This window comes from Brachypodium distachyon, chromosome 3, assembly GCF_000005505.3.
Source record: "Brachypodium distachyon strain Bd21 chromosome 3, Brachypodium_distachyon_v3.0, whole genome shotgun sequence".
NCBI lineage: Eukaryota > Viridiplantae > Streptophyta > Magnoliopsida > Poales > Poaceae > Brachypodium > Brachypodium distachyon.
The window spans coordinates 37,639,449-37,656,542 of NC_016133.3; the positions used below are offsets into that span (position 1 = coordinate 37,639,449).

At 49.9% G+C, this 17,094-nt stretch overlaps 2 protein-coding genes and 1 non-coding gene across 3 annotated transcripts; 2 read left to right on the plus strand and 1 right to left on the minus strand.

Annotated features, from left to right (window-relative positions):
• The first annotated feature begins 259 nt into the window (after nucleotides 1-259).
• LOC100845402 (nuclear envelope pore membrane protein POM 121) lies at nucleotides 260-1,866 on the plus strand. Its single transcript, XM_014900343.2, has one exon. The coding sequence runs from the start codon at nucleotides 454-456 to the stop codon at nucleotides 1,699-1,701; it is 1,248 nt and encodes a 415-aa protein (XP_014755829.1). The 5' UTR covers nucleotides 260-453; the 3' UTR covers nucleotides 1,702-1,866.
• A 7,653-nt stretch (nucleotides 1,867-9,519) lies between these two features.
• On the minus strand, nucleotides 9,520-10,299 carry LOC104584209. Its single transcript, XM_010238391.1, has one exon. It carries the CDS (start codon nucleotides 10,297-10,299, stop codon nucleotides 9,520-9,522), a length of 780 nt encoding a protein of 259 aa, XP_010236693.1.
• A 6,599-nt stretch (nucleotides 10,300-16,898) lies between these two features.
• TRNAK-CUU lies at nucleotides 16,899-16,971 on the plus strand. Its single transcript has one exon. It is a non-coding gene; the product is annotated as a tRNA-Lys (tRNA).
• Nucleotides 16,972-17,094: the final 123 nt, after the last annotated feature.

A 17,094-nucleotide genomic window follows, 5' to 3' on the forward strand; every position in this document is an offset into this window, starting at 1 on the left:
TTCTACAGCCGTGCCTCGTGCCCTCATGTAGCCGAGCAAGACCGTGCCCCGGCTTTCTACTGGAGCTCTCACCCTTTATCATCACCCGCATTACTCAGACCAAAGATGATCTTTACGGTTTTACAGTTGATCAAAGGCAAAGCCGAAAAGTCGCGAAACGGCATGCCATGATTTGGCTGCCCCTGCCGATGGGGACGCGCACACCGAATAAACCTCTGGATCGCTGCCTCTGCACGCACGTACTAGCTTTTCACGGCGCCTAATCATGCGCGCGCCAGGGACCCTCTGCCTGTCCCCCATACAAAGCAGCCCGCCCGCGGTTTTACCCTTGCATAGCTGCATTCCATCGCCGGGACGGACGCGCCAGGCCCAGGCGCGCGTCTTCGGTCACCACTCACCACGCAGCTAGCGCAAAAAAGCCGATTAGAACGGTGCAAAGAGATCGATCGGTCGATGGAGTCCGGCAACAGCGGCAGCCTCCAGTCGTCGAGCTGCGGCGGGGGCGGCGAAGAAGAGTTCGACTCGAGGTGCGCGGACTCGTCGTCCCCGCTGTCCGCGCTCCTGCGGCAGTCCACGGCGGGATTCGTCGGCGGCGGCTCATTCTACGGGCTTCGTCATGAACTCGAGACGCCGTCGTCGCTCCCGCCGCTGCCTCAGGCGGCGCACCACTGGTCGCCCGCCCTGCCAGCCGTCCCAGCTGGCAGTACCGACGGAGCCTCGCCGTCGTCCTCGTCCTCGCATGGCGTGCCACCGGCGGCCTCGGCAGTAGCACCCGGCCAGCAGCAGCAGCAGGCTGCTTCTTCGGCGGCTGCGGCGGCGGCGAGGGGGTCGAGGAAGCGGACGCGGGCGTCGCGGCGCGCGCCGACGACGGTGCTGACCACGGACACCTCCAACTTCCGCGCCATGGTGCAGGAGTTCACCGGCGTCCCTTCCCCTCCCTTCGCCCCCACTGCCAGCTCCCGCTTCGACCACCTCTTCCGCTCCTCGCCTAACAACCCCGCAGCCTCCTCCTTCCCGCCCTACCTCCTCCGCCCCTTCGCGCGCCAAAAGCACCACCAGCAGGCGCACCAGCCTTCTTCCATTTTCCCGTCGTCGTCGTCCTTCGCCATGCCGTCGCCGTCCAGCATTGGCGGCACTGCGCCTCCGGTGGTCACAGCCGCGTGCGCCAGCTCGAGCGTCGCGGCTATGGCGTCAGGCGGCAGCTACCAGTACCACCACTCCGCGTCGCCCGCCGCTCTCCTTGGATCGCGGGATCACCACTACCTCTCCTCCTTCCAGAGCCCCCTCGCAGCACCAGGCGCCACGCACCCAATGTTCGACACATTGTCCGTGCCGCCGATGAGGCCGCAGGAGGAGGACCCGGTGGCCGGTAGCTTCTTGGGCCGCACGCACCACCACGGCATCCTGGCCACGGAAGGGACGCACTTGCACTTGCACCCTCGCGTCGTCGACCATGGGCGCCGCCGCGACGAAGACGAGCTGTCCGGCCTGGTCGGGAGCGGCGTCTGCAGGACGACGACGATCTACTCGTCCTCCGTCCCCGGCGCGGAGGCCCTCGCGGCGCCTCGACTGCTCGACCGCAATGTGGATTCCACAACGTCGGCCACCGCGACGACCACCGCTGCGACAACCACGGTAGCAGGGGGGGCGGCCATGAGGACACAGGGCGTGGACTCGTGGATTTGTACATCGGATCAGTAGGTTAATTAATTAAATTACCTTCTTCTTATATGATGAAATACATGAGTAGCATATATACTCAATTCTCACAAGCGGGTGCCTCAAACGGCAGATTTTTACTCGGTTAATCCATCTATAGTTCTCTACGGCACAATGTTCTTCAATTTGCATGCTCAAATTTCTCTAGTACATCTTTTTGCCTAGAATGATGATATAAAAAATCATTACTATATTATCAGTTTATCATTGCTTAAATTTCGTTACAAACAATCACAGGATTGATGAGTGAGTTCCACAGATATGATGCGACCAGGGGACAGCTTCTTGATTAATGGGCATGTATGCATTAGCAGCAGCTTAATTAAAACATCTCCATCCCTCTCTGCTCGCGCGTGTGCTTGTCCTTGTCCTCGTGTCCTACTCGCTTTCGTCACACGCAAGCCGGTAGGTGTAGTAGATACATGAGAGAGAAAGAGATCAGCGGCCGCCGTGCCTGCTTCCATTGCCTCGTTCCAAAAACAAACAGTAGAATCCATCGCCGTCATGGTCAGGCGAGTGATTAGCGGCGAGAATTGAGCATGCTCCCATCTGTCGTTCATCATTGCGTGCATCATGGAACGTAATAATCAGGCTGTATATAGTATCTAACAGGTTAAATTGGAACAGCTAGCTAGTTTTACGTGCCGTTAATCCCTCACTCTGTTCATGGCAACACGAGGTGGACAAAAACAAAAGAGTAAAATACGCGACTAGTTCATGAACTCGGCAAAAATGAACACTTTAGTCCACGAATTCGAAAAACGCACACTTGAACCCCTTAACTGGTGCTACTGTGTCACTTTAGTCCAAAAATGGTTTGTCGAGGCTTAAATACGCCACGTGGCCACCACGTCAGCTTCGGCCAGGACTGCGGGCTGCTACTCGATTTTCTTAGGATTTTTTTTGCAAAATCACCATGCCCGAGCTGCTCGCGAGGGGGCAAGGCAGGCCGCCCCAGATGGGGATCCTGGGGTCCTGAGAACCACGCCGTTGTAGCCGCCGCCTTCCCTAAAGGTTGTTATCAAGACCACAATGCTCAATTTTGATGAGAGAACGTCGGTGAAGGGGGTTGCCGAAGCCGACGTGGCGGGATTAAGCCTCGCCGAACCATTTTTGACTAAAGTGACACAGTAGTTCCAATTTAGACGTTTAAGTTTGTGTTTTTCGAGTTCGTGGACTAAAATGTTTTTTTTAGTTTATGAACTAATGGTACGGTGTATTTACTTAAAAAAAAGGGCGAGGATTTTGTCAGAAATCTACCGTACATCACATGGGGCAAAATATAATATAAACAAAAGTTAATTAGACTATCTTACGAGGCAACAACCACGTCTCCTCGAGATTACCAACTGCAGGCACTTAAAATAGATACTATGAGAAGGGGCAGACATATATACATCTAGCCCTTCTATACATTTTGACACCTAGCTAGCTTGTGGAATTATCTCATGTGGGGGCCGGGGTCGCTACTGTACGTGAAAGAGACTGTAACGTTGACCATCATATACACGTACTCCTACGCTGATTCCTTTTCATCGATCGATCCCTATTTGCTTTCTTAAAGGTGAAGCTAGCTTTTCTGTTCCTAAAGAATTATCGGGAGATGATGGCATGCGTCTCTGTGCGATGCGATTCATTGCCACATAAATGCGTTTGCAGTCTTGAGAAGAAAAGCTACTTATATAAACTTGGATGCAAAAGTAGTCATTATTAGGCGCCCCCTCTCTTGCGAATTCGGGATTTTTTTTTCTTCTACAAACTGATATGATCAGATCTCGGACGCTGGGTGTGGTTCGTAGGGAAACTGACAATGGCAACCGAATGCAACTCTCTTTTGAAAAGCTACTCCGTTGGAAATATATAAAACATGATTTCTGAATTAGGGTGTGTTTGGATTAACTACATATCCACAATTTTGATAGGACTGGTCATCCATAACTTCACTTTTTAGTACTTCCTCCGATTCTAAATGTAATCAAATTTGCCAAATATGGATGTATCTATTTTAAAAAGCGTTTAGATACATGTAATATTTCGACAACAATTTAGAATCGGAGGGAATAGATGTTTAATAAGTAGTAGTTTATCTTGTTGCATTGCTGAAGTAATTAATCATAACTCCAACTCCACAAAAAAAGTGAAGTTATGAATCACTAGCTTCATCAAATTAGTGAAGCTGGAGCTATCACAAATAAACTCTTAGTCAACCATTTAACTGCTCGATTCAGCTTGAACTCATTTCTTGATAAGTCAAGTTAAACTTTAAATCTGATATATTACGAACTAAAACAAGCCAAGTGGTCGTAACGAACTGCCCGTTAAGCTCGCTAAAGTTGTTCCATTTCATATGTTTCTATTTCTATATTGTAGAAAATGGGCATCGAAAATGGGTCAGGAAAGATGACGTGGCATCTGATTGATGGCCCCGCGTTGTCGAAAACACAATCAACCAGCTTAATTATCAAGATTAGAGTTTTCTGAGACTAGCTGCTCCAAAAGTTGTGGTTTTGTGAGATTATTACAAACAACCGTGGTTTTGTGAGACATCTGCTAAAAAAATGTGGTTCCGTGAAATTTACTCATATTTTTCTACTAATTTTGTTAAACTTTAAAAGTTCAGCTTATGACAAGGCGAGAACACGTTTATCGAAGGAAACGGAGAGGGTAATATAGTCACAACGTCTTTGGGTGCCAAATGGTAGCAAAGATATATAAAAGCTTTTTGTTAATTTTTGAGACATTTGTTGTATCATCGCCGTAAAGCTCTTCCAAGAATATATACAAAAAGGTGAGGCCGAGTGCGGTCGTGCAGACGGGCGGCACTTTATACAGGGGGGACAAAGTGGAGGGACGCTGCATATTCAGACCACGAAAGTGCAAAGTCACGAGACAGACTGTACCCAAATGGAGCACACAGCCGTACAGGAACATGGCACACAGCACAGGCCGCTACGGGGCCTGGGAGAGAACAGAACCAACCCGGTCAGAGACCGTGCCGCGGCGGCGCAGGGTTCCCCAGAACAGAACACAACTGCAAGAATGGTTGCGCGCGCGTATGATCGGCTCAAGTGTTTGGACTTTGGAACGGAGTGGCTCAAGTGCGTGCCCCTGCGTGGTGCATGCTGTGCCGGGCTGGGATGGAGGGACCTGAGCAAGCAGTCAGCGGGGCGCAGTCACGCACGGGAACGGAGGCAGGGCGGCGTTGCCGGCCCACCCCAAGCAGTAGCAGTAGCACTAGAGTACTTAGTAAAGAGTGAATTTTTCTCCTTGCCATGATCATGGTTCTTGCCGCGGCAGCGTGCAAGCGAAGCACCCTGCCGTGCTCCCCCCTTGCGCGCCCACGGTCCATCCACCGGACCTGACACGGATAGAAGCAACAACCATAGGGGCGGTGGTGCGCTGGTCTAAAGCGTACGACCGAACCGCGAGCCAGCTACCGCGCGCGCGTCAGGCCGGCCGGCCGGTTCCACTCCCGGAGCTGAGGCACTTTCGCACTTCAGATGATTTTTTTGTACAAGTGCCATATGTCTGTTCTTTTACATAGAACAAATTGATAGACAGACTCCCACAGAGAAAGCATCAAAAGCTAGCTTTTGTGTTTTTCCAAGGTTTTCGCATCTTAATTTCCCCTAAGAATGAACTAGTCAATCCTCGATTTTTTTTCTTCTAGAATACGCCTAGGCAACGTATCATAATTATAAGAAGAAATACCGCGACACGATTACATGTCCGGAGGACTTAGCGTTAGGGATTAATCGCTTACGTTTCACGACTCACGCACCCTTATAAAAGAATTTCTATCCTTAAATAGTCCTGTGTGTAAGACACGAGAGAGATGGAGTGGCTCAACACTTTGATTATATTGATGAACACAAGGGGTATAAATACATGTACAAATGCCTTCGGCAGAGCAGCCAACTCTTACAATCTAGCCAACAAACTACTGGATAAGCTGCCAACGAACTACTAGATAAGTTAGAGACATTGGGATAGACTAAGTCAGCTAACCAATACTAACGGCTTGTACACACACGTGCAAGACCAAGTCACGTTACTAACAGCCCCCGGCAGTCACAGCATCGAGATAAAGAATGCTGAGACTGGAGTGTAGAGTATCAAACACCGCCGTGGGCAGGCCTTTCGTCATGATGTCCGCGAGTTGTTGTGTCGTGGGAACATGAGTGACTCGAACCTGGCCGATGGCCACCTTCTCTCGGACGAAGTGTACATCGAGCTCAATGTGCTTCGTTCGTTTGTGATGGACAGGGTTGGCGGCAAGGTAGACGGCGGAGACGTTGTCGCAGAACACAGCAGTGGCCGTGCGGATGTCGCAGTGCAGCTCGCCCAGAAGTTGTCGAAGCCAAGTACACTCGGCAACAGCATTTGCCACGGCACGGTACTCTGCTTCCACACTGGAGCGGGAGACGGTGGCCTGTCGTTTGGACGACCAAGACACAAGCGAGCCGCCAAGGAAGACACAGTAGCCCGAGGTAGACCGCCGCGTGTCCGGGCAGCCGGCCCAATCTGCGTCGGAGTAGACGGTGATGTCGACGGTGGACGACGCCCGAAGCTGCAGACCAAGTGAGGTAGTTCCTCGAATGTACCGAAGAACTCGCTTCACCAATTGCCAATGAGCGTCCGTCGGCGAGTGCATGTGGAGACACACTTGATGAACAGCGTAGGCAATGTCAGGCCGTGTCATCGTCAAGTACTGTAGGGCACCGACGATGCTACGATAGCCTGAGGGATCGGCATAGGGAGTACCATCGGTCGAGGACGACTTGGGCTTGATGTTGACGGGCGTACCGGCAGGCGTGCAGTTGCACATAGAGGCACGGTCCAGTAGCTCCTCGGCGTAGTGTTCCTGTGACAGGAAAAATCCGGCGGCTGTCCGAGTTACCTGAATCCCAAGAAAGAGCTGAAGCGGTCCTAAGTCCTTCATTGAGAACTCAGAACTCAGGCTAGTGATGATGTGTCGGAGCAGTCGTTCAGTGGACGCCGTCAGGACGATGTCATCAACGTAGAGCAGCAGGTACGCGGCGTCGATGCCATGACGAAGCACGAACAGCGACGGGGCGGAGGTGGTGGCAACAAAACCTGTAGATCGAAGGAAGGTGGCGATGCGAGTGTACCAAGCCCTTGGGGCCTGCTTCAGTCCGTACAGAGACTTGGAGAGGAGGCACACATGCTTCGATGGATCGACAAATCCCGTCGGCTGCTGCGAGTAGACACGCTCGGACAAGATGCCATGCAAGAAGGCATTCTTCATGTCGAGCTGGTGGATCGGCCATGCACGAGCAGCAGCGAGATGGAGCACAGTGCGGATCGTGGCGGACTTAACCACCGGAGAGAACGTCTCACTGAAGTCGACTCCGGGGCGCTGAGAAAACCCACTGATGACCCAACGCGCCTTGTAGCGCTCGAGGGAGCAGTCGGGTCGAGTCTTGTGGCGAAAAATCCACTTGCCGCAAACAAGGTTGGCGCCATGTGGTCGTGGAACTAAGGTCCAGGTGTTGTTGTTGATGAGGGCGTCATATTCTTCCTGCATAGCAGCATGCCAGTGCGCGTCGCGAAGGGCGGCACGAGCTGACGACGGAACTGGTGAAGGTGTGGTCGATGCAGTGCAGTCGAACAAGCGCTTGGGGAGGAAGATGCCGTTCTGTGCACGAGTGACCATGCAATGCACCGGCGCTAGCGGCACAACGGGCAGGATGCTTGAGGACGTTGGTGTGGACGGCGATGGCATGGTCGGCGATGGCGTAGACGGCGATGGCGTGGGCGCGGTGTCGATGCCGGAGGTGGGTGGCGCGGGCCGGCCAGCGGACGGTACGAAGCCGCCGGAAGACGGGCGCACGCCGGACGAATTCATCGAGGGCGTGTCAGACGCGGGAGAGGTGCCTGCAGGGCACACCGTGGCTGCAGCTGGGCGCGATGGAGAGGCCGGAGGAGCAGCACGTACGGGACCCAGTGAGAGGATCGCCGGGTCGAAGGACGGGGCGTCGTCGGCTGGTGTCGGAGCTGGCGTCGGCTGGGCGTTCACCTGTGCAAAAGGAAAAATGTCCTCGTGGAAATGAACATGCTGAGAGGTTAGCACACGACGAGAAACCAGGTCAAAACACCTGTATCCCCGGTGATCTGCAGAGTAACCAAGAAATACACAAGAAACTGAACGAGGCATTAGTTTGTTCCTAGAAGTAGCAATAGTGTTAGGAAAACACAAGCATCCAAAAACACGCAGATGAGAGTATGGAGGAGGAATGCCAAAAAGAAGCTCGTAGGGAGTGTGCATTTGACAAGGTTTGCATGGCCAAAGATTGAGCAAAAGGGTAGACGTGGCAAGAGCATCAGCCCAGAATTTTGGTGGCATGGAGGCTTGAAAGAGGAGAGTGCGCATGCCGTCGTTGAGGGTCCGGAGGATGCGCTCCGCCTTGCCGTTCTGTTGCGAGGTGTACGGACACGAGAGGCGAAGTTGGATGCCGTGCCGCGAGAGAAAAGAGCGGAGGGCGGCGTTGTCAAATTCCTTGCCGTTGTCAGTTTGAAGTGCAAGAATGCGCAGACGAAACTGAGTAGCAACATACGCGTGGAAGGAGAGGAGGGAAGGAAGAGCGTCAGATTTACGGCGCAGGGAAAAAGTCCACACAAAATGTGAGTAATCATCAAGTATAACTAAATAATAAGTAAATCCTGAGGAGCTCACAACAGGCGAGGTCCAAACATCACAAGGAATCAACTGAAAAGGAAGGAAGTGATAGTAGTAGATTGCTGAAATGGAAATCTAGTGTGTTTGCCTAAGCGACAAGCAGTAGAGTGGTGAGAGGCATCACTGTCTTTAATACAGGAAAAGGGGAATGAACGAATAATGTGAGCTAAAGAAGCATCTCCTAGGTGACCAAGGCGAGGATGCCACAAGCTGACAGAGGTGGCAGTGAAGGCGGCATGACAAGGACGAGCTCCAGGGGATGACCGAACCGGGTACAGATCGCCGGGGCTGTTACTTCGCAGAATAGCCGCCCTGGAATGCAGATCCTTTATAGAGAAACCAGCCGGGTCAAACTCAACAGAAACGTTGTTATCTCGTGAGAGAGTTCGTACAGAAAGTAAGTTCTTAACGAGGTTAGGAGAGACAAGTACATTACGGAGATAAAGAGGACGAGCAGAAGTAGAAATAGAGGCAGTGCCAATTGCAGTAATAGGAAGATGAGCACCATTACCTACTGTAATTTGAGACGAGGTAGAGTAAGGGGAGAAGGAGGAGAGGTTACTTGTGCTGGACGTCATGTGCGACGAGGCGCCCGTGTCAAGGAACCAGTCGCCGCCGCCGCCGTTGTTCTGGAGCGACATCTGTTGCATGGCCGCCATGAAGTTGGGATCCAGAGCAGGAGCCGCGGGCGTCGCCGAGCTGAAGGATGGCGCCATCATGGAGGTGTTGGTGTTGTAGGCTTGCGGAGCAGTGGACGCCATGGGTGGCCGGGGACCGAGGACGCCAGCGCCGGGCGCACGCGGTGTCTGTTGCCAGGCCTGAAAGGTGCCAGACCACGGGTTGACGCCGTGTGGCCAAGATGGTGCGGCAGGCGAGTTGGGGAAGCGCGAGCTGCCGGCGGCCGGAGAGGTCGACGCAGTCTTGCGCTTCTTGTTCTTCTTGTTGCTGCTGGAAGGAGAGCCCTGCGGGGACGCAGGTGCCGGTGCGCCAGAGCGGTCGAAGAAGAAGAAGGCGGCAGCTTGACGACGCGCGGCTTGCTCCTGGCGATGCTCCTCGAGCAGCAAATACGAACGGGCGCGCATGAAGGATGGCAGTGGCTGCTACATGGTGAGCACCGGGATGGCGTGGCCGAGAGAAAGGTTGAGACCACGGAGCATGTTGAAGAGCATGGACTGGTCGGAGACCTGAACACCGACGTCACGCATGCCGTCGGCGAGGACCTTGAGGCGCGAGCAGTAGTCCGTGACGGAGAGGTGGCCCTGCTGCAGACTGCGGAACTCCTCCTCCATGTAGACGGCCTGAGTCATCATGTTGTCCAGAAAAAGACTTGAGAGTTTTGTCCATACCACGAAAGCCGGATCGTGCGGCGCGAGGATGATGTCGAGGATCTCCTCGCTGATGGTGGTGTAGAGCCAGGACACAATGGTGAGGTCGACCTTCATCCATTCGGCGTCCTCAAGCTTGTGGTCGGCGCCGGCAACGAGGTGGTCCTCGAGGCCGTTCCGGTCGATGACCTTCATGAAGAGGGTGCTCCACCGGCCATAGTTGTTTCGCTTGAGGTCGAGGGCGGTGAGGACGTGCTCCTTGATGCGGATATGCTTCAGAGAGGCAGCCGTCACCGGGATGGCGCCCGCATCGTGGACGACGGACGTGGCGGCCACATCATCATCGAAGAGAGCACGGGCAGTGGGGAGAGGTGCCATGGGCGAGCTCAGGGAGACATCTGGGCCTGTGCCGGCGCCGAGGGCAGCGGCGATGCCTACAGGCTGTGGAGTGGAGCCAGGAGGGAGGATAGTAGGCGACACAAGAGCGGCAGTTGAAGCTATGAGTGCGCCGGCCGCCGTGGAGGTCAGAGGGAGGCTGGTGTCAGGGTTTGCCATGAGGGCAGCGGAAGCGAGTGCGGTCTCAGAGACGTCGAGCGTCTGATACCATGTAAGACACGAGAGAGATGGAGTGGCTCAACACTTGGATTGTATTGATGAACACAAGGGGTATAAATACATGTACAAATGCCTTCGGCAGAGCAGCTAACTCCTACAATCTAGCCAACAAACTACTGGATAAACTGCCAACGAACTACTAGATAAGCTAGAGACGTTGGGATAGACTAAGTCAGTTAACCAATACTAACGGCTCGTACACACACGTGCAAGACCAAGTCACGTTACTAACACCGTGCTCTCCCAAGCGGCGACTTCTTGCTCGATAGAGTGAGCCACCATCGACACGCAGGGATGAACCCCTCGATGTTGATTCCTGCAGTTTTTTTTGTTTAAAGGAGGAAAACCTTTCTTACGGATCCATGCACAATGAATTGGCTCCGGAGGGCTAATCATACCCGTCATACTGCGCTCGTCAGCGTTACGAACCGTGACTACAGCTAGATCGTAACACGTGCGGTCGTCCAAACACATTGATGGGAGGCCAGACTTCGCTACGGGCTACGGCTAGGTCTATCCGGCATCCGCGTCAGCAATGTAGGAAGCAAGAAACAGTTTCAGGACTGGGAGTTGGCGAGCGAAAGTGCTGCCTGCTTTGCCAAAGATGCGTGATATGGTCGGGGAAATCTTTGCCCGATCGGGAGCAAAAGAGAAGGGGCCAAGGATTCCAGATCCCGGATGGATACTCACCATTTTCCCTTTGTGAACTAGTAGCTAGTGCCTCTTTATTAGCGACTCCTCCTGCCTCGGTTTTGATTAGCCAACCCGTCTGATGATTATGTGAAAGTTTTCTGTTATCAACGTACATTATGGTGCTAGAAAGTAAAATTGGGTTCTTCATTTTACAGTTTAATCAAATTATTTGAGGCATTGTCGTTACCGTTTACGAAGAACATTTGTACTCTCATTATTTCTATCTGAATTTTCATGTCTAGTATAAAATGGAAAAAAAATACTTTTTTTGCCTTACTGTTGCAGTTTTTTTAATAGAGAAAAGGCTTTTCAGCCCAACTTTATTAGAAAGCTGAACATGATTCAGCTAGGGATACCAGCATTACAGGAATTGACAACCACCTACAAACCAAAAGTATCGACATAAGAGCAACATTCCAGCCAAGTTTTGCACAAAGGCACCAAAACGAAAGTCTGCCAGCTACGGCAGCCACTACAAGTCTTAACATCACGAATTAGCCAACCCCAGTCCTCAGATCACCAAACCAGACAACATCTTGAATTTGCTTCATCATTGCCTCCGTGCCCTTTCTTAGGAAGAAGAGATCTCGAGCGTGTAAGTAACACCAAGGCCTTGAACACAACGTGCGTGGGAGAAGAACACGAATTCTTATTTAAAACCATATCATTCTTGGTACGACCTTTGATATTGCACGTGTTCCGTTGTGTGGGTACATGTGTATCTAGACAAAATTGCGACAAATAATATGGATAAGAGGTAGTCTTTTTTATGGATAAGAGGTAGTCTTTTTTTTCGTCCCTGCCTGTACGGCAGCCTCGATGTACCGGTCGTGCACGTGCATGTTCAACAATCGGGATAGTGATATGGAAGCCAACATGCTGTGCCGAGACATAAACCAGCTACATTGACAAAAAATATTACTCTGTCACGTATTAAGAGCGTGTTCGGCAACCGTCTAGCTTGCAGAAACTCCTTCGATCTTGCTTCTCGTACCGACTCCTGCGTCCCGATCGAAGCAGCGGACGTTCGGGGCTACTCCAGATTCGGCTGGGCCTTATTCTCGTTGGGCCGGCCTGCTAAGGACGAGGCCTTCCATGTTCACGTTCGGCACTACCAGGTCGAGGCCGGGATCTCGTACGAGACGATGAGCTCGGGGGATCTGCTCATCTGAGAATGAGGGAGAGGAGGCCGCCGGAGAGCTTAGGAGCAGGTGGAGGCCGCCGGACAGCTGGTCGCGCTTGGATCTGGATGCGGCGGCGGAGGCAGCCATATGGGTTCGAGGCCGGGGCGGGTGTATGGTCTGAGCGGTCGCGTCGCCGGAGAACGGGGAAGGAGGTGGACGCCGACGAACGTGGGAGTGAAGAGTTCGTTGCACAGAAAACAAAAAAATTCCTACGGTTGAAACCACAAACGGGCCAAGATCATATCTAGGAGATGAAAGTAACAGGTAAACCGTAGTGTTAGAAGGACTCACCCTCGAAGACCAAAAGCTTTGTTAACAAGAACGGTTCTCGTGGATGATGTAGACGATCTCTTGCCGAACTCAAGATCGCGAAGATGAGCGGTGCAAATGGACAGCGCTTCCGCACTCGGTCACACGTACGGCTCGACGACGACCTCCGATATCTCGTTCCAGCGGGGCAGCGGAAATAGTGGATCCATCGGAAACTCCAACAGCACTACGGCGTGGTGGTGGTGGTGGAGAAACTATTTGAGCAGGGTTTCGCCTAATCCATGGCTCGTGAGGTGGAGCAGCGGGAGGAAGGAACCAAGAGGTGCAAAATGAGTGTGTAAGGGAGAGAGAAGCACCACCCCTCTATATATAGGAGTGGAAGGGCAGCAACCCCAAGGGGTGCCCCCACCTATCCCCTCTTCATGTGAGTGGACACTCCACTCACAAACTCAAAGGTCCCCATAATGGGTGTAAAACTCCACTCAAAATGAAGGGGTTTTTCTCCCATAAATGAATTAAACATTTTTAATTCTTTTATTTAATATTTGTCAATTCATTTAATCAACAAACGTTAACACTTATCCCCTTGAACTATTCTGATACCCCGAAACAATTTCGGTGCTCCTCGAAAACAATCGCCGCGCTCGCTGTCCAATCTTTTCTCCGGTGTTCCGTATCCACTCAAAAGCGTCGATGAACCTTAACTGTGTCACCCTACGGTTCGTGAATGATGTGGACTTGATCAAAACATATAATCATCGGCGGGATCTGGAGATCCGTAATGACTCCCACTCATTCAACGGTGAATCTCGCGTGAACCATAAACGTCGTAACCAATTCCTTTTGTCTCGCGATATTTTACTTGTCCGAGATCCGATCATCGGTATCAACTATACCTAGTTCGATCTCGTTACCGTCAAGTAGTACTCTTTACTCGTTCCGTGATATGACATCCTTGTGACCTAGTCACGTGCTTGCAAGCGGTATCGATGTGATATCACCGAGAGGGCCTAAAGTATATCTCTCCTTCATCTGGATGGACAAATCTCACTTTTGATCCATGAGCCTCAACTACTTTCAGAGTACCCAACGCCACCATTATAGTCACCCTGTTACGGTGTGACGTTTGATGTCATCAAAGCACTCCTCCAGTGTCAGTGATTGACATGATCTCATGGTCTAAGGATTAGGGCTACTTCGTATGTGTTTGATATAGCAATGTAAACTTAATGACTTGATGGTATTGCTATACCTACTTTGGGTGTGTGTTCATCACATCATTCTCCTAATGATGTGACCCTGTTATTAACAACATCCAATGTTCATGATCAGGAAACCTTGATCATCTGTTAATCAACAAGCTAGTTAAATGAGAGGCATCACTAGGAACTCTTGTTTGTTTATTAGACACACATGCATTAACGTTTCCGGTTAATACAATTTTAGCATGAGAAATAAACATCTATTATAAACATGGAAAAAGATAATAACCATTTTATTATTGCCTCTCGGGCATATTCCTTTCAGGGAGGAGGAGGAAGAATGCCGGCCTGCCAAGCAGAAGGGATCGGGCCTAGGAGGGGGCGCAGCAGAAGGGGATTGGGACGAAGGAGTCGATAGAAAATGGTATTGGCAGGGAAGGAAACGAACCGTTTCACTTGGCGGTGGCAATATAGCTGTAATTTTAAGCTGCTCCACGTTTTGCAAATCCAAAAATCTCCAAAAGAGGTGCTTCGGGTTTTGTACAGAGAATTGGGTTGGCTTCTTGGATCCAGCTTCGCGGAGTTTTTACGTTCGCTGCTGCTCCACGGTGGAGTTTCGGGAAGCTGGAAGCCAGAGGAGTTCCGAACACACCCTAAGTGACTCAACTTTGTCTAAAAATGGACATATTTATATACTAAAATACGTATATATACATGTAACATTTCGGACTTAATATGGAACCAAATGAGTACTTCGAGCTAGTGATGTCCGGTTTTGAAAATTGAATGATGAAACAAATATGAAATTTGTTAAAAGAAGAAAAACAAACTTCACAATGAGTTGAGGGGCGAAAAAAAAATTGATTTGTGAATCTCTCTGTTATTTTTTCGCATACGCACATCGAAAACATTATCTCTGTCTCTTTGGAGTTTGGACACGAGGCGGAAGCTGCAGCTGGTCAACCTGGGGGTCGATCATGGAGCGCGCCGATGAGGCGTTTCTTCGTGCAGTCCGCGTGCAACCCGCTCGCCGCCGTCCGCTACCGCATCCCCGTCATCGCGGTTAAAGCTTTCCTCTGGGATGCCGCCACCTTCGTCGTCGCCGTCTCCGACAACTCCGCGCAGCCTAGGTATGGGATCCCCATCTAGCGAAATTGCGGTTCAGTATTTCATTCCTAGCTGCGTTATGTCTGCAATTTGATGTGTAGGCGATTATAATCTCTGATCTATCGTGGTCCTGGCCAAGACTGAATCCAGTTTCTTGGCAATTTTTGCTGATTTAGAGTTCAGATCGGGTTTGTAGTCGAAGTACTAACGTTACTTAGAAACAGATCTATGAGCTACCTGGAGGATCTTTAGGACTCGGGTAATTTTGTAAGTAGAATATCCAACATTTGACCTCTCAGTGCTAAGATTGCATTTGCACAGTAGTCCTATTTGACAACCGATATGATTTATAAGAATGGCTACAGCTAGAGGCATATCAGTTTCAGAGTGACTAGATATTGTGGTGCGTCAGATTCTTAGTACATATGAAATGTAGATGCACCTGGGCTTCTTGCACTTCAAATCTTCAATACTTTCTGATCACAAGCAGTGACTTGTGATCAGATGATGGTAGAATTGATATTTGAACTCTGTGACAATTCACTGCAGCAGAATGATGCAAACCGTACAAAGCGAACTCTAAAAATCCACTGCTACTGCTATGTCCTACAAACCTCTCTCATCTTCTCCCTTTCTTTTGTTGCGTTTGTCTTCTATTGGCAGAGATGGATACTTGTGTATGTGTCCCACAAATACTTTAACAAGCTGAGTCACGTCTGTTTTGTTTTTATGGTCTTGTTTTATGTTGAGAGACAGAGAAATATGGCACAGTCCAAACAAAGTACTTGATAAACCGAAATTAGTGGATGACTATTGGTTTCCCTACAAAAAATGTGGCCCGCCAAAGTGCATATAGGCACGTCATTGTTTTGAAGTCCCCCCAGAAATTTGCAATGAACAATTCGAAGTTTATGCCCAAGAAATTTCAAGGTGATATTGCTTAACATATCATTGTTTTTAGTGAAAAACCCAAGCTTTTCTGAAACTGGAAAGCGTCACTTGTCACCGGTGGGTGTATAGCAGTATAGTACAAAATACAATTGTTTAATCTAAAAATATTGTTTCTTGGAATATGTTTGATTTTCTTTTGTTATGTGCTCCTTTCTACAAATATGAAACATGTGTTTATATGGAACACTAAGTTACTTATACGAATGTTTGAAATGTCGTAGTGTAAAATCTGATGAAATAGGATAGTGTGAATTAGAAGCACCTATGACGCCAAATGTGAAGTGATACAACATTCATTTGGTGAGGGTATGGCTCTACGCCTCTACCTATCAGACATCCATTGTTGGAGTTCCTTCAAGATTCACACACTTTTCCTTCCTATCGCCTTACTTGCTTGTTTATCTTCCCTCCGTATTCGACTAAAATTCGTCAACTTCAATTTTTATACTGTAACCTCTCAATTCAAAACTGAAAATTATCAAATCAAAATTAGGAACTTGAACACAAATTTAAAGAATTGCCAGTCAAAATTTCATCTTGTGAGGATGGTTGGGGTAGCCAACTATTTTTGCATATAAAATCGAACTTAACATAATTAAATGTGCTGACTTCATCCTTATTGTAGCATGTCTTTCTTTTAAGTAGCAGTTTTTCAAGTGTTTGTATTGCCTCCTCTAATTCTCTTACTAAAAGTGATTTTTTTAGTAGGTACCTGTGGCGAGGGTAACGAATGGTACAGGCCTAGCGCTTGTCTCTCCTGCTCTCCAGTCTTGCAGACTATATATACTGATGACAATACACTGATACACTTGCATTGAGGGACGTACACGCTCGTCAAGATTGTCAGAAAACCAGGGAAAGAAAAGAGTTGAGATCCAGTGGCAACTTATTTTTAGATGATCCAGTGGCAACTTACACGGTCCCTTTTCTGTTTTGTTTAGCTGCGTGATTGAGCTTATAGCAGAAAACTGCACTGTATGAGTATACTGATGTACTCCAGTAAAGTCATGCAGATCAATGTGCCATATGAGTATACTGCTGCAGTAAAAAATGTGCATGGTCCTCTACATTGCGTCTGAGTATACCGGAACTCACAGAATTTGTTAGAACGGTCAGTCTCAAAACTGAACATGCCCGTCTAGCTCAGTTGGTAGAGCGCAAGGCTCTTAACCTTGTGGTCGTGGGTTCGAGCCCCACGGTGGGCGTGTACATTTTTTGATGTATGCTGTTTTTTTAATCCAGAAGCATCAGTGTTGTGATCTTTGGGTGTCATTCTTGCTACGCATGTTTAGAGAGTACAGTAAGTGCTTCGTGAGCAGTGACCAACC

Coding starts and splice junctions, on each gene's coding strand:
- LOC100845402 (XM_014900343.2), top strand. CDS start 454: ATGGAGTCCGGCAACAGCGGCAGCCTCCAGTCGTCGAGCTGCGGCGGG.
- LOC104584209 (XM_010238391.1), bottom strand. CDS start 10,299: ATGGCAAACCCTGACACCAGCCTCCCTCTGACCTCCACGGCGGCCGGC.